This window comes from Prionailurus bengalensis, chromosome B3 (genome assembly GCF_016509475.1).
Source record: "Prionailurus bengalensis isolate Pbe53 chromosome B3, Fcat_Pben_1.1_paternal_pri, whole genome shotgun sequence".
Classification (NCBI taxonomy): Eukaryota; Metazoa; Chordata; class Mammalia; order Carnivora; family Felidae; genus Prionailurus; species Prionailurus bengalensis.
Window position 1 is genome coordinate 113,623,367 of NC_057355.1, and position 27,938 is coordinate 113,651,304.

General features: G+C 33.6%; 1 protein-coding gene across 14 annotated transcripts in view; it reads left to right on the top strand.

The window, feature by feature from the left end:
* Positions 1–27,938, top strand: part of GPHN (gephyrin) — a 636,202-nt gene that overhangs the window by 438,081 nt on the left and 170,183 nt on the right. For 7 of the 14 annotated variants that reach the window (XM_043556386.1, XM_043556392.1, XM_043556394.1 and 4 more), the window contains one exon: positions 3,449–3,505. The exons of 6 other annotated variants lie outside the window; for them this stretch is intronic. In XM_043556386.1, coding sequence (XP_043412321.1) covers positions 3,449–3,505 — 57 coding nt within the window. Of the gene's footprint in view, positions 1–3,448; positions 3,506–5,735; positions 5,808–27,938 lie in introns of all 14 variants that reach the window. One more of the 14 variants, XM_043556401.1, reaches the window with a different exon arrangement.

A 27,938-nucleotide genomic window follows, 5' to 3' on the forward strand; every position in this document is an offset into this window, starting at 1 on the left:
CAAATCTATAGTAACTAAAGAGAAGTGTGAATACATACACCCAGGGATACGGGCATATAACAATACGGTTTTTACAAGCCTAAAATGTCTTTCAAGTTTTATATTTTATTTTAAAAATTAATATAAAGTTGGGTTTCTTTGCCGAAATCTACATATTTGCTTTAATACAAATATAACGTTTACAACTACTTATTGTTGGCAAGAGAGGTAAAGGTGGGATGGGGTAATTTTCTATCTTGTTAACAGTGGAAATGATCTTACAGTGAACTCAGGTTTGGAGAATTGGACTAAATCAAAGGTAATCAACAACCCATATTGTATTAGCATCCAGACAGTTTCTTCTGTTGCATGATATTTCTAGAATTCAAGCTCATAAAAAAAGGTAAATACAAATAGCAGAGTCATTCCACTGCTTTTACACGCCACATCCTGGTAATTGATCCTTGCAGATAGATTCCTCAGTAATCAATCTCTGAAGAAAGATTCCCAGAAGGTTGCAAAAGAGGTGATACACTGCAATATTTTCAGACTATTTTCAATAGATATTTTGTTAAATATATTCTAGCTGAGAGGCTCAATAGAAAATTGAAATGTTTTTGATCCTCTGATTTATATCTTTTGAAATCTCAGTGAAACACTTATGAAAAGGTTTTCTTCAGGGTAGAAAAATTATTAGGGATAACATTTTTTGTTTTACTACTTTTTAATTTTTAATATATATACACTAATAATATCAACCAATCATAATCCCCACAATTCTTTCCATCCAATTGTGAAACTTCATTTATGTTGCAGTGATCCTATATGTAATATAAATATTTGCAGTTTACTCCTCTTAGTTACTACTGATGCAAAATGTCTAGCCTCGTAGGCAAATATACGTAAAAGTAGCTAATGATGTGAGGCTCTTAAAATTATCGTGAAGACTAAAGTAATTTATTTCATCCAAATGATAATCTTTTGTGATTACTTTTAAATTATTATCAAAGAAAAATGACAGTCAGGCATTTGGATTAGCTATGAATTTCTTTTATTTATACTACTCCATCAATTGATGATCAAGGGTTGACTAGAATAAATGAGAGTATTAAACTTTAAGATCTATTGATGTGACTTTTCTCTAGTTCTCAAATTTTAGTTTATGAGACATACTTTTAAAAATTCTTTCTGAAGTTTTTCAGTATTAGCTATTATACCTGGTTCAGGTGCCACAAAAATAATCACATGACACTTGAATTACAACCACTCTGGCTTTGATAATAACCACATTGGTTTTCTGAAGTCTTCCTCTTGTGATAGTCTAAATTTACAGCCAGACTTATATACAGAAAATTGATGTCAAGCATTGACAGTTGAGCTGTCTACTCCCAAAAATCTTTGTTTAAATTGGTATTATAGTCTATTTTTTACATTTAGAGTTCACGGGTGGCTATCCTTTCTTATAACTCATTAAGTTTTGGTAATTGCACTTGCATTTGGAACTGAAATGGTTGAGGAAAAATTTCTTCCATAAATAAATACAGTAACATAAAATTTCTTCCATCAATGGAGAAACAGATACACACAAGTCAGGCAGAGGCATATATATACATATACATCTTCTTATAAGCATCAATTTTTTTCCAGCCCTTTTATTTCCACACCTATAAAGGGAATACAACCTTAAACTAGAAGTCAGGAACTGAGGAACTGTGGGTATTGTTCCTAGATTTGTTATTAACAAATAACCTTGAAGAAGATACTTCATGTTGCCGGAATTGATGTAATTTTAAGCCTTCTAGAAATAAAACACTGTATAGAAAATGGTATTCACTTGTTACTGGGTAACAATTCTGAAAGTCTTCATAGCTTCTAAAAGTTTTCAGAAAGCAGCATAGGGCATTAGAATTTATATTTTTATAGGAAATTACCTAGTTTATCATCAAGATATTGTGAGTCTCCACTTAAAATGGGAAACAGCTTTTGGTATAAAGATATTCTCTAAGACCAAAGAAAATAGCACAAGAGAAGGACTAGATATAAATTATAAGTACCCTGCCCATTCAGAAGCCCTCTCTTACAGTGTTGCCATTCTAATTAGTATTCATTGTTTCTAATTTTGAGAATTCTGTTTGATCAAGAAGAATGAGCATTGGTGATTATCTTTTGTGTATAATGTTTAGTTAATGCTGAAGCATTAGTAAAAACTATATCAAGTAAAACCAAAAGTTGATATAATTCTTATGTACCATAATGCTTTTTTTCAAAATGAAAATTCCATTTTCTCAGTATTATTCCTAAGCAGGCTCCATATGCTATCAGTGGTGTCCTAAAAGGGATAAGATAATCTACAGCCTGACTCCAGGAAATAGAATTTTGTAGCATGGTCAGGTGTCTTATTTTTCCTGAGGACTTTAACACTTGGAACCTGGCATCACATCGATGCTTCCTCTATCATCTCCCAAAACAAACACAGACACACACACACACACACACACACACACACACACACACACACACACACGAGCATCTAGCCAGCATAGCTAACTTGACCTATGCTGGTCTGAAAGGAGACCATCATTCTGCACGCATAGGAACCCATAGTGTAAAAACACTTGGTCTGAAGCTTCCTCACCCTTCATCTCTACTTTTTTTGTTTATCTTCCTCTCTAACCAAATATTAGTTCTTGTTACAGCTCTATAAAAAAGCAAAAAAAAAAAATTCTAATTTGTACCTCATCAAATGAAACACTTTGTGTTGAGAATCTTCCTTTTCTCATTTAAAGTGAAACCAGTTTTTAAAATGGCAGTTTTAGTTTTCTCTATCTTACCCAAGAGGAAAATTTAAGTGAAATAACAGACAGTTTTGAGGGAGCGGATGTATTTAACATTGGTCTGGCATTAAAATTTTCTGGTTGGGCAGCACAATTGTTTAATTGGGAATCTCAGTTACAGCTGAACAACCTCAGCACTTGGGTCAGCAAGCAGAGGAGCGTCACTCTGTCACCTACCAAGAATGGTGCTTGTTGGAACTGATCTTTCCAGTTAGGGAACACTCATGTTTCTAGTCATACCATTGATGTTTCTGATATTATAATGGAATAAACACTATAATCCTTAAAGAGACAAAGTTCTCTGCATAGGTATATTTGTAATTTTTTGTTTTTCGTAAACCAAATGCAAATGTAACACTACTCCAGAAACTGCTACATCAGAAGTCCCCAAGATAACCAAAAGTAAGTGCCCGTTTCCTAATCTCAGGAATAGTGCTATAATAAAGACTGAATTCTAGTAACCAGCCTATTTGCAGAGCATGTCATATAGCCTCTGGGTTAGTTAACTCCTTGGCATCCTAAGAGGTACCTCGAAGAGTCGATTGATGTTTTGCATGTATTACTAATGTGTAGAAAATTTTTTAAGTTCACTTTTTCTTTATTCTGTCTTTTTTACCCATCTTCCCTCATTGTAGCAAATTAGACGGCCGGATGAAAGCAAAGGAGTTGCTAGTAGAGTTGGATCCCTCAAAGTAAATATGTTTCTAACATTTTTTTGGCAAGATTTCGTCTATAGCCTACACTTCTTCCTTTTTGGAGGGTGGTGGGAGGAAGGGGGCTTTTTCCATTTTTCACCATCCCATTTTTTTATTTTAATATTTTTATTGGCTGTTGGGTCATTTTTTTTTTTGTTTGTTTCAGCTGCACATAGAGCAACCAGCTGAAGGCAAGCTGCCAAATAACTAGCTTTGAATGGCACCACAAACAAGAGAAAGGGCAACTGTCTCATTACAGGTGCCTATAATTTGGGGTTCTAGAGTAAACCGTTCCTCTGATTGATGTCACTGACTATGTGTTAAGTTCCTCTTACACAGAGAACTAATATTTATTTTCAGAATATTATCTCCCCTTTTTGCTTTTTTTATAAAAAGTAACTAAATTTTATTTAGTGTCATTACCATTTGTAGTTCATACCAGAAAAATAACTATTATGAGATAGTAACATTTGTTATATATAATGAATCTTAAGAATTAGAAAAGGAATTTTATATGATGCTGGTGTAATGGGCTCATGTATAGCTAATAGTATTTAAACACTCTTAATCCCATTTGTTTTTTTTTTCAATTAAAAAATTTATATAACAATCAGTGGAAACTAATATATATCCAAATGTTTGCCCATTTGTGTATGTAATCTGCTAATACACAGCTTAAAGATTTCTGATCTGATGGTCCCATTTGCTAGTTTTTAAATATCTATTTGGTCAATATATCTTGGGCACTCGATACTCTAACATTCAATCACAATGAAAAGGTAAGCCAGTTATCACCCTTTAGAAACAAAGACATAGTCATTGATCACTTTTAATGCTGCCACCATAAATGCAAGGTAGAAAATTTGCTGAATTTTAAAAATGTGCAGAGGAATTTCCCCCCAAATTAACCACTACTTGTATCTCTCAGTCCCATTTGTCCTAACAGCATTAGTAACTGTTAATCAAAATGACAGACAGTTCACTGCATTGGGATGTCTCAAAATTCAATTAACTACCTTAAGGCCTAATATTAAGTCAATTCAAAATTTTATACACCTCCCCTTCATTTTCATTTAACAATTTATGAAGCACTAATTTCTGCACTCCTTCTTCTCCTTGCCTCTTCTGCCTTCTTAATTTTACTTTTTTTGTTGTCGTTTATTTATTTGTGTGTGTGCACACACATGAGTGCACATGGATGAAGGTGTGTCTGTATGTTTGTGTCCTTTATTCCAGACAAGCCATCTTCTCTGTTTCTGACGCTGCTGTATACTGGGTAGTGATTTGTTGTGGGGGGTTTTTTGTTTGGTTGGTTGGGTTTTTTTATGTTTTTTTCACTAAGGATAACGAGAGGGGATGGGAAGTGTTGATTATATGCCTGTTTCAAAATCAAGGAAGGTTAAAATTATTCAGTAAAAAAAATACAAGTTTATGCATCCCAATGATATATCAGTAGCATTCCTCACTGTCTCTTGTGAGGTATCATATTTTACCTTTGTCTTTAAGGGAAGATAAGTCCACTGTTGTTTAGCCTAATGGATTATGAGTCAGATTCAAGCGAAAAGGTACAGTGTGACATAACTTTTTAGAAATTATTGATAGTGAAATAAAGATAAAATGGCATCTGTAAGTGCAGCACCATCTGCTATAAATTGGATTGTGTGTGCAAGTGTGTGTGTGTTTAATTATCTCTAAATTCAGCTTTTGGCTGTATAGAACTTCAAGTTATAATTGTGTGCTTATTATTTTTTAAGTGTATGTACAGTATGATTATGTATATACACATATATATGTATAAGAAAAAAGATACATGTTAGGGTTCAATCAATTTACTTTAATATGTATTCATTCAGCCTTAAATCAAAAAATGTGTTTGGGAAGGAAAGACAAATTTCATAATTTTTAAGTATTTTTATTCCACATTTCTACCAAATAGAAAATTTTAAAGTGAATCTCTAAGGAATTATAAGGATAGTTACAGTATTTATTTATTTACTCTAACACTTTGGGGAGAAAAGATGCTATAATTAAAGTAAAACGTTGGCTTCCTAGTCACAGGTTATTGAACATGTATTCTTCTGTTATACAAAGATCTTTAATGTTTTGAAATGTTTGCCAAAGGCAGTGAGAAATGTATAATGCTGTGATCTTATTTTTAAAAGGAAAAAGGAAAACTGAAAAGAGAACAAGTTGCTTTTTCAATTCATTTTCTGATGTTTACATGTAGCTCCATCGAAAGCTGGAGGAGCTCAGAGATCACCTAGAAGGCAATGTGAAAGGATACTCTCTCAGAGTAAATGTACGATTTCACTCGGTGATTTTTTTTTTCCTAAACTTCTGCTGACTGGTAATTCCAAATCTGATTGGTTTGTCCTCTCATCTCCATCTTTTTTACTTTCTGTCTCTTTTCTCCCTATCTCTCTCTTCCTTTTCTAGCTGCAGCTTCATGCTCACGTTTATGAAATAAAGATTAAATTGGCAGGGTAGAGGACACGCAAGTCACACTAACACTGAAGTTGACTTAATAACATTTTGGCTCCAATGCAAAATAAAAATTCTTTTCAAAATTTGTTTCTTATACAATTGTATAATTTTCTGAGACTTTTTATGAGACTTCATTTGGAGCTTTTCCATTGACTGTGTTCTGCCCCTTGTGGGATATGTCAGCAGGATTATAAATTATTGGCTGGATCCAAGTGCTAGATCCTTAATAATTCAATTTCAGCTATCAAGGAAAATGATCAATGTTAGAATATCATCATAGGTAATCTAGCAAGTAGACACATTTTCTTCTGAATTAATAGGCTTCTCTTAACTCGGACTCTTTGGGAATAGCTATGATAAAATTTTTTTGTTTAAAAATAAAAAAAAATTAAGCAGTAAATATCTTCACTGTCATGTAACATCTTACAAATACTTGAGATAAAGGCTATTATACCCAAGACAGCACTCTGAAGGAGAACAATACCTTATAGCTACTCAATACTATACATGTATCAGATAGATAATACTAACAGTAGTATTTTTTTGTGACCCATAGTTCAGACTCAGAATGCTTGGTCCTTCTCCTAAATATATCTTTTCAAAAAAAATGGAAATAAAATCTCTAAAATGGTTTATGATGTAAAATATGTCAGAAGAAAAGCTAAATTAGTGCAGTAAGTAATTTCTGGCTCAATTTAACTCTGACATCCCATTCCTAGTGCTTTTTAAGAAGTTTCTATCAATCCTAGCCTGGCCTGGATCCACTTCTCCCAAGATTATTGTCATACTTTTAATCCATATTGCTATAATAGTTTTCTTATAAAGAATAGAATAAACAACAATAGTGATATTATAATTCTCTGATATCTCAGCTTGTTTTTAATTACATACTATACATAGTTAAGTATATCTCTATATTAAATTTCTGATTACTAAACCTCAAACTTGTTTTTATTAATACTAATTGTTAAATTCTGATTGCTAAATTAAGTTGATGTAGCAATTAATGCAAGTATCCCATTTTTCTACTTTCTTGTGAGTCAGTCGTTCTTTTCTATCCATATTCTTAGAAGTTGAAAGATCATCCATAATCACTCCCAGAATTTATTCCACTGTCTTAAAAAAAAAAGAATTTTATGATTAACTCAGTCTGAACATACCTAGATATTCTTCTAGAAAGCCCTAAAAAAAATTCTGATTAATTAATGTATTTAGTATCATACTTTTTGTAACCAATCATGAGAAGTGATTTTCTTTTTCAGTCAAACCAAGACTAGATAGTTGAGACTTGCTAAGGCCTGTATAGAAGGGAGTTAGTGTTAGATTAGGGTTAAATTAAAAATTTTGGCTTCAAAAACTGAGTTATATCATGCCACTTTTCAGTTTCTTTTTTTCAACACCTATACTGCAGGGTACAGTATATAATGACTAACCCCAATGTCTTCATCTTTTGTTATATTTCACTGGGTCACACTTTGTTCTGATTACCTTTTTTTTTCTAATAAGATTGAATATGAGGTATAGCATTCTAAGATTCCCATTAACTAGAAAAGTATCTGGAGGAAAACTATCAAAAGTCAAATTGTATCTTCTATAGACAGTTCAGTTTAGAGAAGATGCGTTTCAAAGAGCTGAATGTTTAGTTTCTCTCCTCCCCTTTAATCCCATTACCCCAGAATGCCTTACAATAAGCCTTGCATGTTAAAAATTGTTGCTTAGAAGCAGAATAAAACTATTCTCAGTTGCATAGGTTATATAAACAGATTTTGTTTCTAAAATGAGATAAATTGGCATATAATGACCATTCCATTTTGTGAAAATTTACTTTAGGCGTCTATACACAAGAGCAAGTATGTAGGTGCCTTTCAATTCATTGAAACATTTATAAATAGTTCAGTAAGATGAACGATTAGAACCATGTTTGTACTTAAATATTTTATTATTACTTGGGAAAATGAGGCATTCAAATCTTTGGGATAAGGATTTAATTAAATCATTAACGCTTCAATTTGTATCTTCTATGTGTTATATTTTAGACAGAAAAGATTCCTGCATCCTTACTTATCAATGATAATCAATGATATAAGGTAGAATATTCTAAAATGTAATTTTTGGAATAATTTTAAAATTGATTTATCATATGAAAATGTACTTCTTTATCATACATTGACACTTCTATAGCAAAAAGTAGGATGTGTTAGGTTCTGGAATTATAAATATATCATCATTTTCTGTGTGTAGTACAAAGTGGAAGTATTCAGAACCCTAAATCAGTTTTTAGTAACTTAACAATAACAAAACTATAATCACATGGCTTTACAAATTATCATCTTGTAAACAAATTTTGTCTGATTTAATGATTGCAAGTTACTACAAATCCTTAGACTAATAATGTGTTGAGAATAATGACTGAAAAATCCCACATAAAGGAAAAAATTACCTTTACATTTAATCAAATACAGGAATCTAGTAGGAAGAACATTAAAAGTAGTGCTTAAAGTTGAAAAACTGTGTAAACAGGGTTGAGAATTGGAAAACATAAGATGATACAAACTAATACTTTACAAAATTAAGTCAAAGTGAGTTTACAAAGTTGAATTAGTTAAAGGGTGATGGAACCTTGAAAAGCTTGAGTGTTAAAATATTCAGAGAAAAAGAAGATAAATGTTCATGAAATAAAAACTAGTAGAAAGAAAAAAAAGGAGAGAAGTAAAAATACCAAAACCACAAATTTTATATTTTCTCAGTGTATGCAATGTGATGGTAAATTTCTACTGAGCTGCAAACATACAGATAGGTTTTAGGTAACCAAATATGTTAGTTTTTTAAAGGCTTTGACAAACAAAGGGAAAATGATTTATGAAGACAGATTATTGGCACATAAGTGACCTAGGAATTTGGTTATGAAGTAAAAAGCATATGATAATTACAAGTACTTGCTATGCTAATATAAATAAAGACAAGGTATTATTTGAGGTGGAAAAAGTTAAGGGAGGAGTTATCACTTAAAATAAGACTATGTTTTTATTAAGTTTAAGAAAACTATCTGAATCAAGTCAGAAAGGAATAAGTCTTTTGAAGAATGATTTTCTGAATGCTGAAATAAGACTTATAGGAAATGGGACTAATATAAATAATGGATTAGGTAGTTGTGATTTTATAGATTTTTTAAGATCAATATTTTATTTCAGTCTTTGTTCTTATATTTTTGATAAATTATTTGGGAGGGTTTTTTTTGCATTTTTATATTCATCAAATTAATGCTATCACTCACGGGTCAGCAAACTGTAGCTTCTGGGCCCAAATCCTTTTCTCTCTTGTGGGCCCACAAGCTAGGAATGATTTTTTGCATTTTTAAATAATGGGGGGGAAATCAAAAGACTGTCATTTCATGACATGTAAAAATCATATGTGTGTCCAAAACATATAAGTGTCCAAAAATAAAGTTTTATTGAAACACAGCCATATTCATTCATGTGCATATAATCTGTGGTTGCTTTTACAGTACAAAAGCAGAGGTGAACAGTTGCAGCAAAAACCATATGGCACAGAAAGTCAGAAATGTTTACTATATGACTATTTATAGAAAAAGTTTGCCAAGACCTGCTGTAACCGGCTAGTGTGTCAAAATGACAAGGACATAGAAATGATTATAATAGAGTCTTTGTAAACTTATCTTCATTTTAGAGCTTGAGGAAAGGAGAGCTGCTCATTTTTCTGGGGATGGTTTCAGATTATTCTGCCCAGAATAATATCTGTCTAAAAGAGTTGATACCCTGATCTTCCACCTTTACTTTTTTATTCTTCTGTTTGCCACTGTTTTCTCTAACTACTCTTTTTTTACACCACATCACACACACACACAACGTAAACCCCCCCATGAAATTAACATTAAACCTTGCAAATATAGATTATAAATTCCTCTTGTTTGAGGAGGCCTCTACAGAGATTTAGGGTGTAAAGATATGTTCCAATCTTGCTCTCAAACTTTTTTAAAAGGCGTTTTTAGAGTGTTTTTGCTTACTCTGCTTTTTTTCTGTTTTTACTTCATTATGTTTCATTAAAGATCTTTCCCCTGGAGACAAACTTTTGGTTTCTCCTATTTAAGTGTACCTAAAATCATCCTGTCTATAGGAAATTTTGTGCAACTGGTAAAGACACCCTGACATGATCAACTATGTCATATCTTAATATATGGCACTTAACTATCTAAAAGGCATCTGCATTAAGTCAGCCAACTTTGAAGAAAGGAAGAACAGCTAGAACATTGATTAGTCCTTAAATATTCAGTAGCTTTTAAAGGAGTAAACATCAGTTTGTTTGTTAACTCTACTTTCTTAGGCGAATTTTATTGTCTTTGGTTCTTACATGAAGAATATTTTTATTTGAGGTTCCTAATAAGTCTTCCTTGTTTGATGTGTTGGCACTTACTCAAAATATTAATATCTATTTATTTACTATTTAACTTATAATAATTATGTAACATCTTGAGCATCTTAGTAGATGATGTATGTCTTATAAATATGACCAGACTACAATAATGGCAAAGATGACAGTAAATCAACTTCAGGATTATCTCTTTGGAAAACAGACTAATTTCGCTAACTTTCACTTTTGGTATTTAATGTGTAAAGTTAACTAATACAATTCTGAGATTTCACTTCTACTGAATAACAAAAATCTATCTGTGTTTAGAACAAAAATGTTCTTATCTCATACTTATAAAATCACCTACAGTAGCCTAAGACATCATGGAAGCGGGAATGACACACTGTGACGTGTTTAATGCTTATTGCAAATTGCTCTTCCCAGAATTGACTTTAATACACAAATAAAGTACTAATAAAAGATCTCCTTGACAAATAAATTTCCCTAGTAACAGAAAATGGAGAACTGAGGGGGGCAGGGGGAGATAAGACTCCAACTGTTTATGAAAGATAAAGTTTTTCAGTTTTATGGATATAATTATGGAGATAGAACAACATGCGAAGTTTTGTTAGAACTAGCACCTTGCTGAAGATGTGTATGTGTAATTAGATGTGTATGTGTTTGGAAAAAAAGATTCAATTTCTTAAGATGTCTATAATGACCATATTTCAGAAAATACCTCAAAGTAATCCGTTAAGTGGTAGTGATAACATTTGATCACAAATCTTTATGATGGTAAATGTAAAATCTTCTCAACATTATTTCACACAGTTCAGTTTTTTAAACATAGAAGAAAAAGAGTTTGTATGTTCATTTATTCATTAAACACTTACTGAGCATCTACTACATTCTTCTGTTCTGGGTGCTAGAAATACAATTAAAGAACAAATCAGATAATAAGAGCATTTCTGATTCCTCCACTATGTCATCTTCTATACTTTCATTTCCCCACCCTAAGTTTGCATTTTGGAACTTAATGAAGAATTTGTAACTCAAAACTGCATACTTAATAATTTAGCTCACGTGGCATTGTACAACCTAATGAAAGAAGAGGCCAGAGAATTGACCATAGCAGTGTGACTACCTAGAAAGTAAGAACAGGGCAGAAAATTATCAGCTCAAATCATGAAGATTAAACATGGTTTTGAGTATAAAATAGCTATTTTAAATTTTTTTCAACGTTTTTTATTTATTTTTGGGACAGAGAGAGACAGAGCATGAAGGGGGAGGGGCAGAGAGAGAGGGAGACACAGAATCGGAAGCAGGCTCCAGGCTCTGAGCCATCAGCCCAGAGCCCGACGCGGGGCTCGAACTCACAGACCGCGAGATCGTGACCTGGCTGAAGTCGGACGCTTAACCGACTGCGCCACCCAGGCGCCCCTAAAATAGCTATTTTAAAAGATCAATGAAACATTCTGATAAAAGGTCTAGATAAGAATTTGTGTTTCAGTTTTTATGTTTTTATGGTGTTTTTATTGATATATATGTTAATATATCACATGGACATATATATGAATGTTCAGTAATACTGTGAATGGAATAATAGGAACAGCACATGAGAGTCAGAATACTGAGCTGGCTTTGGTGCCCTCTTTAAAAAACAATATGAAGATGTACAATAGAGCCCTCATTCTATAAATAACATCACATGTAGTTTGCCAATGTTAATAAACCAATGAAGATCAGTGTAGTACCTTAGGAGAAAAATGACCAGTGTTCTGCTTTCCAATTAACCTTAAATGAACATCTTCTCAGCAAAATCATACCAGATCTGATCAGAGGGAGTCATCTCTGTCACGGACTTTTTTCTTTTTTTTTTAAGCCAGGTATTTTTATATCACAAGATTCTCCTCAAATAGCTTGACCCTTGAGATTTCAAACTCAAGTGTTTGCTTATAAGGCTATCTTGTTACCTGACAAATGTGTTCGTGATGGAGCCATCTAATCTTCTGAGACCCTTACTATGCTATCACTTCCTCTTTAACAGTGTTTTCTTTTCCCCACTGCAAAACCAGGCTCGGCTTCCCTCGTGCTCATCTACTTATAGTGTATCTGAGGTATACTTTGCACGTGTTATCTTACATGGTCAACAACATGCTCGCCCTCACCATTTTTCTTATTTTATTTTCCTTTTGCCTTAATTTATTTTGCCTTGCACTTTGCACTTGGCTGAAAGGGATGAGGGTACCAAAAGGGAAAAGTTAGCTGTTTTAGGAGGAAATTTCAATATTTTTATACTGTACTGTTTTCTAAGTTAACTTTTTTTTTTAGCAGCCACTGTATCATGTCGAAATAGTTAAAGTCTGAACAGCCAACTTGATTGTTACCACCACCTTAATTCCATAAAAATTTCTTTGAGCCAGGTAATTTGTTATTAAACTAATATTGGCTAAAGACAAAGGTTTTGGTTTTCAGGCCTGTCTAGGTCTCTCTGGTAGCTGAAGATTTACATTAAATAAGTGACAATCTTGTCCCATTAACCATAGACACAGCATCCCAAATTGTCTATTAAATGAAAAGTTAATATGATTCCCCTATTTTTGTATAAAATGGAAGATTTATTCCTTTTTAAAAACTGATTAGGTTACTCAGGAAAATAGTTTCCTTGATACTTATATTTTCATAAGGTTCTTATAATCTGGAAGATTAATTTTGTAATCACTCATGAGATTTGTGCTCTTTTAACAAAATATTTTACATGACATTTGAGCTATGTTTTTTTGCCTTTTTGGGGTCTAATTTCTTATTCTTACTGTGTAAAACCATAGTGTACATGTGTTTCTGTTTTGTGAAATATTATATTGAAATATTAATAGATTTTGAATATCCTTTCCAAAGCAGAGGCACTGTTGAGTAGCTGAGAGAAAAGAGAATTTGTGCCTCAAGATGGCTAGTAAATAAAAGAACTTTAATACCCTATGAATTTTAAGATCTTAATTTTTTATCTTATAGACAAAACACATTTCTACATGTAGTTTTTGCAGACCACGGTAGCTACCATGGCAGGCTAGTATTGTTAGCTTTATTCTGTTTGCAGAAATACTGTCTCAGAATATCATGCAAAAAACCCACAAAGATGGCACCATCTGAAATACCAGGTTGTGTTTGCAGAACCACAGGCAGGATAACATCTTTTTGCTTTAAAATTTTAAAAATTTAAAAAATAAATAAATAAAAGCCTTGAAAGGAAGCGCATGACTAAACCCACAAGGGTTTAGCCTCACAAGGTTGATTTATTGAATCAAAAGAATTATAGCCATCTTCTGTAATTTTTTTCTTTTGAATGTTACAGCTATTTTAGATTTTTCTTTTAAAACTGATTTTATGGAGAATGAATTTCTTCTTGAAATATGTATCTGTAGGAAAAGGAAAGTAATGAAAGGCAGATGAATGACTTGTGATATCAGCAGACTGTTGAAAGGCAAGATTGATATCATCTCATCACCACATTTTCCATAGGTCTTTTCTTAATTCCCCAGGATTATGATTCCCAGTGTAAAAAATATATAACCCATTTCTTTCTGACACTTCATCCAGGCAATTCTCCATTTCCCATGAGAGTGTATAAGAAGTCTACCATTGGCATCATCTTCAAACACAGCCTACAGCATCCATCAGGGTATTACTTTCTCTGTGACAGCATGTTTGCAGGAGGGTTCTCAGGTTGGAATGTGGAACTGGCTTCTGGGGGGATGGGATTGGGTATGCTGTAGCATTTGCTCCCTAGCACTCTGCTCTTAAATGAACTCTGGCTTTATCTGGATTTGTTACTTTCATTGTGACACATTAGCTTTATTTATTTGTCATAAAATGTGTTTCTCTTTTTGTCATTTGTGGTAGGGTTTTTTTGTTACCAGTGCCATACCTCTGTGGACTCCATAGGTGGTGATTATGTTTAATTTATGATGCTGTAAAGACCAATATCTTGAAGAACTCCTTAGGGAATACAGAATAACCTTCCATAATTTTTTCTATTTCATCTTAAATTGGTAAATGATTATTTTATAAAATTTTAGACTTTGACTCTTACTAATTAGAATTTCAAGAAATGTCCTCATGTGTCATTTTTTCATATGGAAGCCTCTTGATGGAACTGTTGTTTAAGTGCATTTTTTTTATTTTATAGCATCACTATGGAGGTAGCCAAACTTTCCATGGCTCAATATCTTCTTTTCCTCATTTACATCATCTTCACTGACCTTCACTATTAAAGAAATAAATTCTCCAGTACCTATTGCAGCATGTTGGCTTAATCAATTTCATGTCACTGTCTTCTGTGACATTCATAAGACCAAAAAATAAGCTTTCTTCAAAAAGGAATCTATCCATGAATTGTCCAAGAACAAGATAATTGCTAACCTTACCTGCTACTGCTCAGCAAATGTTACTCCATGTAGTTGATTGCCCCTTCGTGAAAAATACAATTCTCTTACTATGTGACAACCTCTGTGGTTGACATCTCATTTATCTTATTTCAATTAGTCTTCACTATAGATATTTAAAGAAGATACTGTCATCATCGTCATTATACAGACCAGGAAAATGAGTTCAAAGAGGTTAGATATCCTGCCTAAAGTCATAAAGCTTCCAAGTGAGTGTCAGAAAATTGTTTTTCCTAAATACCATGCTTTCTGCTGCTGTTCAGGAGTTATTAAAAGTTGGCTGTAGGTGGCCTTCAGTAGTCTTACATTTTCATGGACTATATTTACCTGGTTCAGGTTGATCACATAGTTTGGATCCTTGTGAGAGGATATAAATGTATCTATTAGATGCAAACTTTAATTCCAGGAAATATTAGAAAGACATACCTTTTATAATTATTTTTCTTATATATAGTCATTCAGTAAATATTTATTGAGCACTTACTATTCCTTATTTAAATGTAATTATAATCTGCTAGCTCTGTCTTGACCTTAGAATTGGCCTCACATTTGGAATGCATAGAATATCATGAATGTAATGAGATCGGTGTCACAGGTTGTGTACACTATTGTTCATCCCCTCAAGCCAAGTAAAAAAAAGAGAATTCACCTTCCACATTTCCAGCTAATCTCAGCTTTCTTTCAACAGTGTTCCAGCAATGTTCATTTTTTAAAATCTTTTGAAAACATTGCTTCAGAATTCACTTAGTTTAGAAGAAAGCCAGCATGAGTACTACCTCCTTGTAGTAACAGTGCTCTTTCTGACTTACTTGAAAAGTTGTAATATACACTAGATGTAAATTTTTTATGATTTATAACAATAAACAAAAAAATAATCATTGAACCCTTTAAAACCTTGTATCTAATGTCTTAGATTTCCCAGTAACAAGGATGATTTAAATAATTAGAAATTTTGAAGTTAAATTGATTTTTACTGTTGAGTGGACAGAGACTGAAATTTAATTTTATTTTTATTTAATGCTTAAGAGCTTTTAGCTACCTAAAGAAATGGTGACATTTTCAAATTGTAACTTGCAAAACAGTTGCCCTTTGAACCCATCACACTTTTAGAACACCAGTTCTGATCTAAACAAACCTTGACTGACTGACAATTTGGAGCTTCTGAAATGGAAACTTCAGTTGAATTGCAAATAGTAGATCTACATATTCAAGGAAGGAAGGAAAGATGGAAGGGAAGAAAGAAAACTAGATTTTAAACACTGTAACATTTCCTCTTTAAAAGAAAAAATAGAGCCATTTTTGAACTACCAGTAGCACTACAAACTATTTACCTTGGATGATACTAATAAAATAAAACAAAGATTCTACACTGTGAAATGATCACCTAAGATTTTCTACTTCACAAAATCTCACTTAGAAAATTTTTAATATTAAATGTATTATTTATTTCAGTATAGTTTTCTCTGATGTTTTACTCTTTCCGGTCACTTTTGCATTCATTGTTTTCATTCTCTTTGTTTATAATAGTTGGGAATTTGGAGATAGTGTGAAGAAATCTGTTAGGAATAGTATCTTTTAAAAACACTAAAACTGCTGCTTACCAGAATATATAAATTGTTTGAATCAAAATAAGAAAATACCTCTCTCTTACATCCAAATAAGGGACCAGCCATAAAGATAATGGGAACGCACATTTGACTGGAATATTTGATAAACCTATCTAATCAAAACATTCTTATAAAAGAACTGAAAAGAATTGATTGACATATTTTCAAAAAAAAGATGATGGGTACTTCTGTCTACTTGGGCATAACACTTTTAAATTTCCGTAACAAAAAGATTTTTAAACTGTTGTAGTTGACTGTGAATTTCTGCTTATCCTCATACACTGCCTCATCTATTCTGATCATTTGAAATACAAAAGAGGTGGTCACTGGAACAATGGCATGAGAATTTTAAAGTTTAAGATGAGGAAATATTAATGCATGGATAACAAGTTTAGGAAGCTTTTGATGTAAGTATTTTATAGGCTATGTATTTCTTTGAGAGAGAATTATTCTCCTTTTAATTCTTACTTGTAATATGTACAATGAACTTTGTAGCCAGATCTACTTTCAAATCTGGTTTTAGTAAAATAATGAATTTGGTAAGTCATATAGGAGGCATTCAAAAAATATTTAGGAAATGGTGAATGAATTCTTAAATCAGCCAACTTATCTAAACCTTATAAAGTTTCTATATCCGGGTTTCAAGGAGAATTTATAATTTATGTAAAATCTAGTAGAGTACCAGGGACATAGTAAGCACTGATTTCTTTTTCTTCTTAGATGTGTAAGCTCTAATCACCTCAGACTTGGATTTAGGACATTAGCCAAACAATTGGATTCTGTTAGTCCTTCTTTCTTCTTAGGTCAGACTAACCTTCCTAAGCACTACCTTAATTCCCATCAGTTCTCTAATCAAAAAAGCTATAGTAGCCTACCCCTGAGCTGTTGTATCAAGAGTAAATGCCTTTCTTCCTCTCTCCCAACATCCTTTATAATTTTTATATAGGATAAAATTATAAATTTTATAATTTATATAATTATAATCCACTGTTTATCTAACATTATTTTCTAGTGACCAAATTCTCCCAGGACTAGCCCAGGACTGCTAGTTTAGAATTGAAAGTACCACATCCTAGGACTATTTTGTTTTAAAACTGAAAGTTCTGTATTCCAGGAACCCCCTCAGTCCCTGGCAAACAAGGACAATTGGCCATTTATTCTCTATCATGTACCTACCACTCCAGTCAAGGGATACTTTCTTGTTATATTCCTTCTTTCTTATTGGCCATTATTTGTGCTATTTTGTCTTTCTGAAATGCCCTCATCTACTTAATAGCTCCAGTCTACCTTCCTCCAGAAAACCACCTCTCCCAACTCCTACATACCCTAATCATCTTCTGAAGGGAATTTCAATTGTGCTTATAGACAGTATTACTCTATATTGCTCTTCCTTCTGCCTGTTTGATTGTTTTTACTTCTGTTCCTTACATGTTGATGATCAACTTGATTTACTCTCAGATTCTTGTTTTTTAAAATTATGTTTAAGCTTATTTATTTATTTTGAGAGAGAGAATGTGCACAGGCAAGGAACAGAGAGAGATGGAGAAGGAGAATCACAGGCAGGCTCCACACTGTCAGCGCAGAGCCCAACATGGGCTTCAATTTCACAAACTGTGAGATCATGACCAGAGTCAAGATCAAGAGTCAGATGCTTAACTGACTGAGCCACCTAGGCACCCCTCAGATTCTCATTTTATTTCTCACTATATATCTACACTGACCAGCATGATAGCCAGTTTAAATTCACTAAAATTAATTAAATTTAAAAGTTAGCTTCTTATTTGCAGTAGCCACATTTCAAGCGTTCAGGAGTCACATGTGGCTAGTGGCTACCTTTTTAGAAAGCACAGATATACATTTTTATCACCACAGAAGTTCTCATAATCAACCATTGTTATTATGATCATCACCATTTATCATCATTATTACTTCTGTTTCTACTTATAGCATTAACTTTGGTCAGGGATAATTCTAGGAGCTTCACATATTTTACTGTCCCATCACTGTCACAATATAGTAACTACCTTGGCATCAACTATCTACAGCCCACATCTCTCTCCAGAGTTATAAGCACCTTGAACATGACTCAGCCCCCAATTTTGTTCCTTCATCCACTATTTGAATATATGATACTACCCAATTACTCAAACTGGAAACTCAAGAGTTATTTTATATCCTTTATGACCATTCAGAACCTAAATCCTATAGATTCAGGGTTTTTTGTATCTCTAGAACCTATGCCCTTCTCTCCAGGAATACTTTCAGTGATTTAGTTGGATTTCTCATCTGGATTACTAGATTAATCTCCAAACCAGTTTCTCTACCCTTATCATTTATTCCATGACCATCTCTAATCATTACATTGCTCACCAGAATGAACTTGTTAAAATGTTAATGTAGTCATGTCATTCCCCTGCTTAAAATCTTTCAGTGGCTCTCCATAACCCTTAGGAATTGGCCCTTACCTCATCAACAATCCTCTTACCACCTCCTGTCATGGTTGAAATTAGCTTCAGCCATACTTATTGCCATTTCTCAGTTGCCAGGGTCCCTCATATCTGTGAATTACACTTGCCTTTTTCTCTGATTTCCTTGCCTTTTCTTCAGCTAACCAAAGTGTAATTGTCCCTTAAAATTCTGCTCCTATATCCCAGCTCCAGAAAGTTTTTCCTGATAATCTCCCCTCAGCTCCTACCTCCATCTGAGTTAGGAGCATCTCATGCATATCCACATAGCGATATGTACTAACTTCTATTACTGCATTTATCATGAGGTGTTATAATTAATATGTCTACTTACCTGTCTTTATCTATTGCATTGTGAGCTCATGGAGACCAGAAACTGCTTTTTTGTTTGAAGCCTGTAATTCAGAGGCTAGATCAATTTGGGACAAACAGTAGGTATTCAGTAAATGTGGGTTGAGTGCATGATTGAATGAATGACATTGAATTACCCCCTAATGGGTATATTTAGAATAGTATTCACTCTATTATTAGTTTATGAAACTTGGTTGAGTAAAGACATTGATTTAGCTTCTTTTAGGTTTTACTCCTTCCCCCATCTAGCACACAGTGAGTATTTAATATACACATATTGACCAGATCTTGAGTTAGAACCCAGTTTCAAATATCCCATTATATATGTGTCATATATAAAGATTTGCATGCATTTTTCTAATTTCTAAAAGCATATGGTAATCACAGTCAGTACTTCTAAAACATTTTCATTCTACTCTGCCTGTTTCTGCAGTATACTCTGATAGCCATTTTTTAAACAAATAAATAACAGGGTTAGCAGCCTAATTTTTCTTGAATGTGGGCTCAAACAATATCAGTTACTCCAGTCTCTACAATTCTAAATCCTTATTGACCTTGGATGTAATGGGAGTGAAGAGAATCTCAAACTGTAGAATTGACTTTCTCACCCTGTTGTTGAAACCTAAGTTTACGGAGAGCAGGACAGCTTTATTCTCTGTGACCCCAATCAGTCTCCTTGACATCCTGTTTGAAAAACACTGAGAACTAAAGTCTATGAAGAATCATGCTCTCATAAATTCAGGTAGGAATTTGTATGGGAATCAGAACTGGTACATAAAAAAAATATAGAAACCTGAGGTTTATTGTTAAGCCAGTAGTAAGTATTCCTTAGTTAGCTTTAAACAAAAATGAAGTCAGAATCTAGTGTTATTGATTGGTAAATAAGTTGTACATAGGCCTCTGATTAAAGCTTTATCTATTACCAAGACACAAAGGGAGTATTGGCTGGCATTTTAAGTCAAAAGAAGGACCAACATATAAATTTCCAGTGGCCATTTTTGTTTTTATTGCTCTCTATCCAATAGTAAGGGGAATTGACATCAAAGTGAATTTTACTTTTCCCTAGGCTGATGCCTAGCATTCTTTTTCTTCATGTGCCTTATGTACCACAGGCCAGCATTTTGTCTGTTTCTCTTCTCTCTTAATTAACCCACTTGTCTCTTCTACATGGGAGGTAATCCAATGCATGCTGGCACAGCTTCCTATAAATTACATAGGTTTAATGAATTCTAAGTAGCTCATGGTCATACCCTGCTTTGGTTCATACTGATAGATTTACAGACAGTTTTGGTTTACCACCAATCCCCTAATTTTTAAACATTAAGATAAACATCTTCTTGACTACCAACAATATAAATTTTCTTTGCTTGTTCACACAAATATGCATTTGCGTACAATGAAATGAGGAACCTAGATTTCAGCAAATGGAATTATCAATTTTATCTGGTCCTTTTTTCCCCTTTTCAAAATCACTACTAGGTATTTACCCAAAGAATACAAAAATACTAATTCAGAGGGATACCTGCACCTCGATATTTATAGCAGCATTATCGACAATAGCCAAATTATGGAAACAGGTCCCTACATCTTGGAGATAAGGATGCTCCTTTCCTCAGGGTATAGGGAGGGCAATGCTTATGACCTGTTTCGAGAATGAAGTGCGGGGCAAGGACAGAGAGACCCTCTTGCTTCTGCCATTTTCTCAAACTTACTCAGTTTAAAATATTTAACATTCCAAGATGCCATATTTTGAGGTAGCATGTCCTGAACCCCATCATCATATTGTCCTTGAATTCCGTTATATGTCATACTCTACTGTCATTTACCAACTTATAAGTAGAGCAAAGTAGTTTCACATGAAAATAACTAAAAATGTTGACCAGATTTCTAGACTAGTGTTCAAAACTGAAATAGCACTGTAGTTTAACTGAATTGGGAGTCAAATAGACATATATGATTTTCTTAAAAAATTACTCTTTTTTAATTTTTTTAAGTTTATTTTGAAAGAGAGAGAGCACAAGCAGAGGAGGGGCAGAGGGAAGGAGAGACAGAATCCCAAACAGGCTTCCTGTCATTGAAAAAAAGCCTAATGCCATGCAGACTCGAACTCACAAGCTGTGAGATCATGACCTGAGCTGAGATCAAGAGTCGGACACTTAACCAGCTACGCCACCCAGGCACCCCTAGACATATGTGATTAAATGTAGGAATCTATGTACTATTTGTAACATTATTTCTTGGGGAAATGCATTTTAACCTCTAACAGAATCCAGCCTACTGAAAGGCATTTTTATTCTGACAAACTCTAAATGGCAACAGAATCTTTCATCCTCTTTCTTTCCTCCAACAGCTCAAATGGGATATCTTGCTTAGAATATTCACTTACTAGGGGAAGGTATAGGAAGAGGGAAACTTGGAATTTGGGTCAATGGCTTCTTGACAGCATCATCAATCAATGTCTGTTGAGGATGTTTATATCAGGGGTTTATGCCTATATGGTTAAATTTCAATAACCTTTCTATTATGTGGTATTATTTCTTTTCTTTTTAATGTTTATTCATATTTTGACACAGCGTGAGTGGGGGGGGGGGGTGGGCAGAGAGAAAGGGAGACAGAATCTGAAGAAGGCTCCAGGCTCTGGACTGACAGCATAGAGCCCGATGCAGGGCTTGAACTCACAGACCATGAGATCATGACCTGGGCTGAATTAGGACTCTTAAATGACTGAGCCACCCAGGCGCCCTGTTATTATTTCTACTATATGTTTCCAGTGAATGCTGATATTTCTGACTTATTAAATGCCTTTTTTGTCCTTATTACCTTGTAAACACCATAGAGGTCTTTGAGCCAACTTAGCAAAGTAAAATAAATATATGACTGTGAATTAGAAGAGGTGACTTCTGTTACCTGGTCTATCCATGAGAAAGCTAAGTCATCATGAATGTAGCCAACAAGATTCTCAATACTGTTAAAATATTAATGGTACAATTTTAAAGGAATTGGGTCTTGATCATGCTGTGTGCATTTTGCTTTCTACTTGAAAGTTCAGAGTGCCAAATAAATACAAGTAAAAAAAAAAACATGCTTTGAGCTTAAAAGTCTATAACAGATTTTGATGTCTTGAGTGATTGTAAAAATTGAAATTGATATGGTTGTTATGTGTATTTGGTTCTTCATACTTTCAGTTTTGCTGACACTACCAATAAGTCATGATTAGTCATCAAGTATCTACTAAGCATCTACAATACCGAGTAGACATTACTGTATTAGGTATATAGAGAATGTGGAAAAAATTATAGGACCTCACTTAAGGATTTTACAAATTGGTATATTGTCTATTTTTTAATCATATTTATGTATTCAGACTGCGATGTTGAAGAATATTACTAGAAGCAGTGCTGTTGGCTCTGAAAATTAAAGCTATTCAATATTAGCATTAAAGAAAAGTCTATGGGAAAATCATCATTCTTCAGTCCTTTGTTCACAAAATAGTCATGGGGGGAGTATTTTAAAATTCACCAAATTATTGTTCAGTCCCAAAACAGAACTTGCTTAGGGTAGTTTTTCCTAGAATAGATTTGAGTTATTGGGACCTTATTATATAACTTTAAAAGTGCCATAATATTTCTTTAGGCCACATTTTTGTCTAGGTAGAGATTGTGTCAGTTATTCTAAGTTGGTGGTAGTTTCATTTAATTTATTTGCCAAGTACAGACCCTTTTGGAAAAGAGGGACAAAGGCAAAGCATGATATTACTCCTTATTAACATTCCTTATTGGAGAAGAATGCAAATTTTCACCTTTTAACTGCTCTCCTTTGCTCTGCTAAGTTATCTAACACATTTGAGTGATATAGGAGACCCTGAAAGAAAGAGGACTCCAGTAAGCATCACAGGTTAGAATGAACAACATATGCAAAGGTGATATTGTTTATGTGAAGTAATTTTATGTATTTTGTGAAGTCCGCTCAGTTGAATATAAGGGCATATTTTAATCAAACTAATAGTCTTTACCATGTATTTTTAGCCACCTGCTTGTGTTTATCTAATAAATTCTTCCTACGCTATTTAACAATTGCAGCTATCATTTTCCAAAATAGATTAATGTATAATATTTACAGGCTTAATAATCCTGTGTGTGCTATGTTTATTATTCAAGAGGTTTTTTAATATCATTTTATCTTTTCACAGCATCTCTCTAAGAATATTCATTTTATTCTCATTTTTAACAAAAATTACAGAGTTAAACATTATAGAGAGTTGAGGGCTTTTCTATAAGATATACCCTATCATCATCAATATGCTAAGTTAGAAAAAAAATGGGGAATATATGGTACCATCCTTTCTATTGGCTTTAAAAAGCTCACCTTGTATAGTTACAGATATATAATGTCAGTATTTGATAGGTATGCTCATTTTTATCATACTGATTAACTTCTCTTCAGCTTGAATATTTTGGGAACCCAGACTCATGTTTAGGTTCAGTGCGGAATTTTATATCCAGGAGTAAATATCAACGCATTGGATGATAAATTGAAGCTACATACATCCTTTGAAATACATGTGCTTGCATTATTTGTGAATCTACTACCCTTTAAAATACTTTTGACTTAATTTTCATGTGACTTTTATTACTATAGAAAGTGAAGAATTATGAAAAATAGATTATTATGTAAAATATAATAATATTTTATAATAAAACAGAGCTAGATACGTGTTATGCATAGGAAAACCAATGTTGCATATATCCCTTGGAATTGAGAGGGGAGAAGAAAAGAAGTAGCTATGTTGGTACTCAAATGTTTTGCATTTTAAGGGTAAAAAAAAGAATGAAAACAAGAGGAAGGGGGTTAAAAAAGAAAGGGAATGATGGAGAAAGAAAACAAGCCCTGGTTTTTCATTCCCTTTTCTGCTTCAGTATTTAAAGAAGAGGTGATTTATTCTGACTTTCCCATATTAAATAGTTCAGTGCATAAGTAGCAACTTACAAAAGAAGGGTGAATTCAAAAAGACCTTAAGGATATTTTTGGATTCATATTCCATGAAACCCTGAAAGGAATTTAGATTCATATGGACTTTCATAGTTTCATGAAAACATAGCTTTCAATTGTGTTAGCAATTTTCCTTGTGTTATTTCTAAATCTTCCTTAGGATCAGAAAAGAAAGGTCTATTTTTGAAATTCTGTCCATGGCATTCTGTACTCAATATTGCCTAGAATCATAAAAATCAGCTTGCTGCTTTTTTTTTCCCTCTTTGGCAACTTGCTATTATCCCAGCACACAGCAATTAAATCTAATTCTGTTTGGGCTACCATGCCTAACTGTTCTTGTTAAGAAGCATGGCATGAACTGATGCATGGCTCTTTGAGAAGGCTGCTGTGTGTATCTGCACTGAAAGAAAAGTTCTTATAGCAAACTAGCCTTTTGAACTCAGTATTGAAGTTGCAGTAATTAATGATGAACTGTGCAGTGCTTGACAGAGAAGGGAGTTCCCTAGGAATAAAAGTGGGAATGGTGGCAGAAAATGGTCTCCTGCAGTCAGATGCTGCTAAATTAGTCACAGGTGCTTCTCAGTTGTTAGAGGTAGGCATCCCTTTAAGAATACACATGAGTGGGAGAGTAAGGAAAGGGAAAAAAAAGATGCCACTGGGACATGCAAGAGGTTGCTACAAGGAAACATTGAATCAATCTTCAATCTCAAATATTTGGATCAGAGTCAGAAGTACTTTGGATCCAAGTAAGACTGATTTTAATTGTCTTACCATCAGATTTCACAGACTAATCATCCAGCTTTAAATATATCAAATATGTATCCATGACAATTCCGTATCCCTCATATCCATGACAATTCCAAAATCTTTAAACAAACTTTATAATTGCCTTCAATATTTTAAATGGGAGCATTGGTTTAATGATCAAGTGATCAGCACCCTTCATTAGTTCCATTAACCATTATCTTGTTTCATATGTGCATGTTTTACTTACCAGAAAATAAACTGGCTGCTATTTTTCCAATGGGAAAAATGTTTTTCTTTTTTACTTTCAAATAACAGTTTCATCTCAAAAAGGTGGGAAACAAGTGAATGGTCCTGAAATTGGGCATTTAATCTTTATATTCCTAAATTATTTTTGTGGGCATAAATTATTAAGTTTTGCTTAATTTATATCAGGATGTTCCCAATGAAAATTATTGTTAGTACAGCAATTGAACCATACAGCTATCAATTATTCCAACCTTTGATATGTAAGTTAATGAAGTTTAAACAAACAAAAAGTGTTGTATGAGCAGAAAGCTCAGAAGCATCTAAGTGCCTTCCTTTAGCTCATTTCCGTTTCTTTATACATAGCAAGTTTATCTTTAATCTCCCCAAGTCATCTTAGAGCCATGTAACACAGTTCAAGAGTTAGAGGACAAGTCAAAATAATCTTGGGTTATTCACTCAACCTCTGCTGACACCATATAGCAAGGGTCTCTATAACCTCACTATTATATGTCAGTGATAGTAGTATTTCTAAAGTGTTCTTGGGCATGTAAGTACCACTTTTTCAGTCCATCTGTATCATTATATTGTCACTTACAATTAATTGACAGTTAACTTGTAATTTATTAACTAACTTTCAAACATAACTGAACTCTGTTTCAAAGGCTTGGTCTGAAATGTTCCCCAGCTAGAGCTATCTACTTGGACTTTGCTTTACTGAATCATTTATCCTGGTAGATGTAGTCATACTGTGTCATTGCTTTAAGTTATGTTGGAAATCACTTTGGCTTCATTTTAAGCATCCCATCCACAAAGAGAAATTCTGCTCTTGTGATTAGTCATGATGTGATTCTGTCTTCTCTTACATGCACATACACCTTTTAAAATTTTATAAGCTATGCCTTTTGACTATGGCCTATTGACTTTAAATTTTTTTTTCAACGTTTATTTATTTTGGGGACAGAGAGAGACAGAGCATGAACAAGGGAGGGGCAGAGAGAGAGGGAGACACAGAATCAGAAACAGGCTCCAGGCTCTGAGCCATCAGCCCAGAGCCTGACGCGGGGCTCGAACTCACGGACCGCAAGATCGTGACCTGGCTGAAGTCGGACGCTTAACCGACTGCGCCACCCAGGCGCCCCTGGCCTATTGACTTTAAAAGACAATTTGAGATCAGGAATGATATTGGTGTTTTTAAGGTCTACCATGTGTTTTGAATGTTAAAGTAAGAAGTGTGAAGAGAATAATCTATAAGAATCCCCATTCTGTTATTTATTACCTCGTTTACATTCACCTACTTTCTTAGTGCAGTTCCCTACACTCCACTTTTTTCTGTGTGTCTTTTCCCTTTCCGTGTGTGTGTGTGTGTGTGTGTGTGTGTGTGTGTTAACAGAAACTACCTGTCTTCTTTATCTCTAGTTGTTTCTTGTTTTCCTTTCCCTTTTCAATGAATAATAACCCAACCCATCTCAGCCACTGAGAAGGAGTATCAACCTTAATAATTTCTGTTAAAGTGAATGTTTATCTCAGTTTGCTGTAAAGGAACAAAATGGGATGAGTGTAGCTGCTTTAGTGTTTGAATATGGTGACCCAAACATATACTGTGCCCAAATTCTAAGCCAACTAATTCACAGGAGTATGGGAGAGATAATCTGGATGAAACTAGCATAAATGAATTAGGTATAACATTTCTACTGTAAAATTTCTAAGTCATACAGTGACCCTGTGAAAAAACTATTTATAAAAAGAATATATGTACCTTTTTCACCTTAGTTGCATTAAAACATAATACTAATGAGTTCAGGGTTACAGATTTGTAAAGCCACTTGCTTCACAGCTGTTCTATCATTATAGATTATAAACTAATCCTAAATATATTATTGCAGATATGTATGCAGGGGAGGACTGAAGAAGGATGTGTTGATGGTTCAAAATAAATCTGTCAACAATTGAATGAGACTGATTTTAACAAAAATTATAATGGTCAGTCTATATTACACTAACAGTTTTGAATTTTAGAAATTTTTTTAAAGATCAAGTGTCTCATTTTCAACATCAGTTTGTATTTTTCTTTCATTTTCAATAGCTTCTGTCTTGTTTTTCATATGTTCAGTGAAGAACATAGATAAGAAAAGAGAAAAAAATCACTCTTGAACTCCCCCATGTTAATTGTTAAAATTTAACAGAAATAATAAGTGAATTGAAGAAACGAGAAAGTAGGAGTTTCCTTAGAGTTATAGAGTAAATAAAAAATAAAGAAGCATATATAGAAGGAGTAATTATCATTGAAGGATTCCTTATGTGGAAAAAACGTAAGAATAGCTAGTGTATAAGAGATTTAAGAGTTGGAAAGCCCTGCTGAATGAGTTTCTGCAGAGTTTGACTTCAGTCTATTCCTCATTTAACAGCTGAGCAATTCAGGGCACAGCAAAGCTACCTGAAGCAGCCCTGAAAGGGTAGAAGGAGTAAGTTGGTTAATAGTTAAACTGTCAAGGACAGCAGTTACAGTTTAACAACATTCTCGGTTAATATATACTTAGTGGAGGAAAAATAATGAAAGTATATGACTTGTAAACATTGGCACTGTGTTTGTTCTTAGACTAAAGAGGGCAAAAGAGTATCCAGATGATCCCAAATTCCAAATTTGAGAAGTCTACACTAAAAGGTTTATGGGTATTGGCAGCTTCATGTAAGTGTCCTTTGGTGAATCAGTTCCCTTTTATCTTTTCTTTTA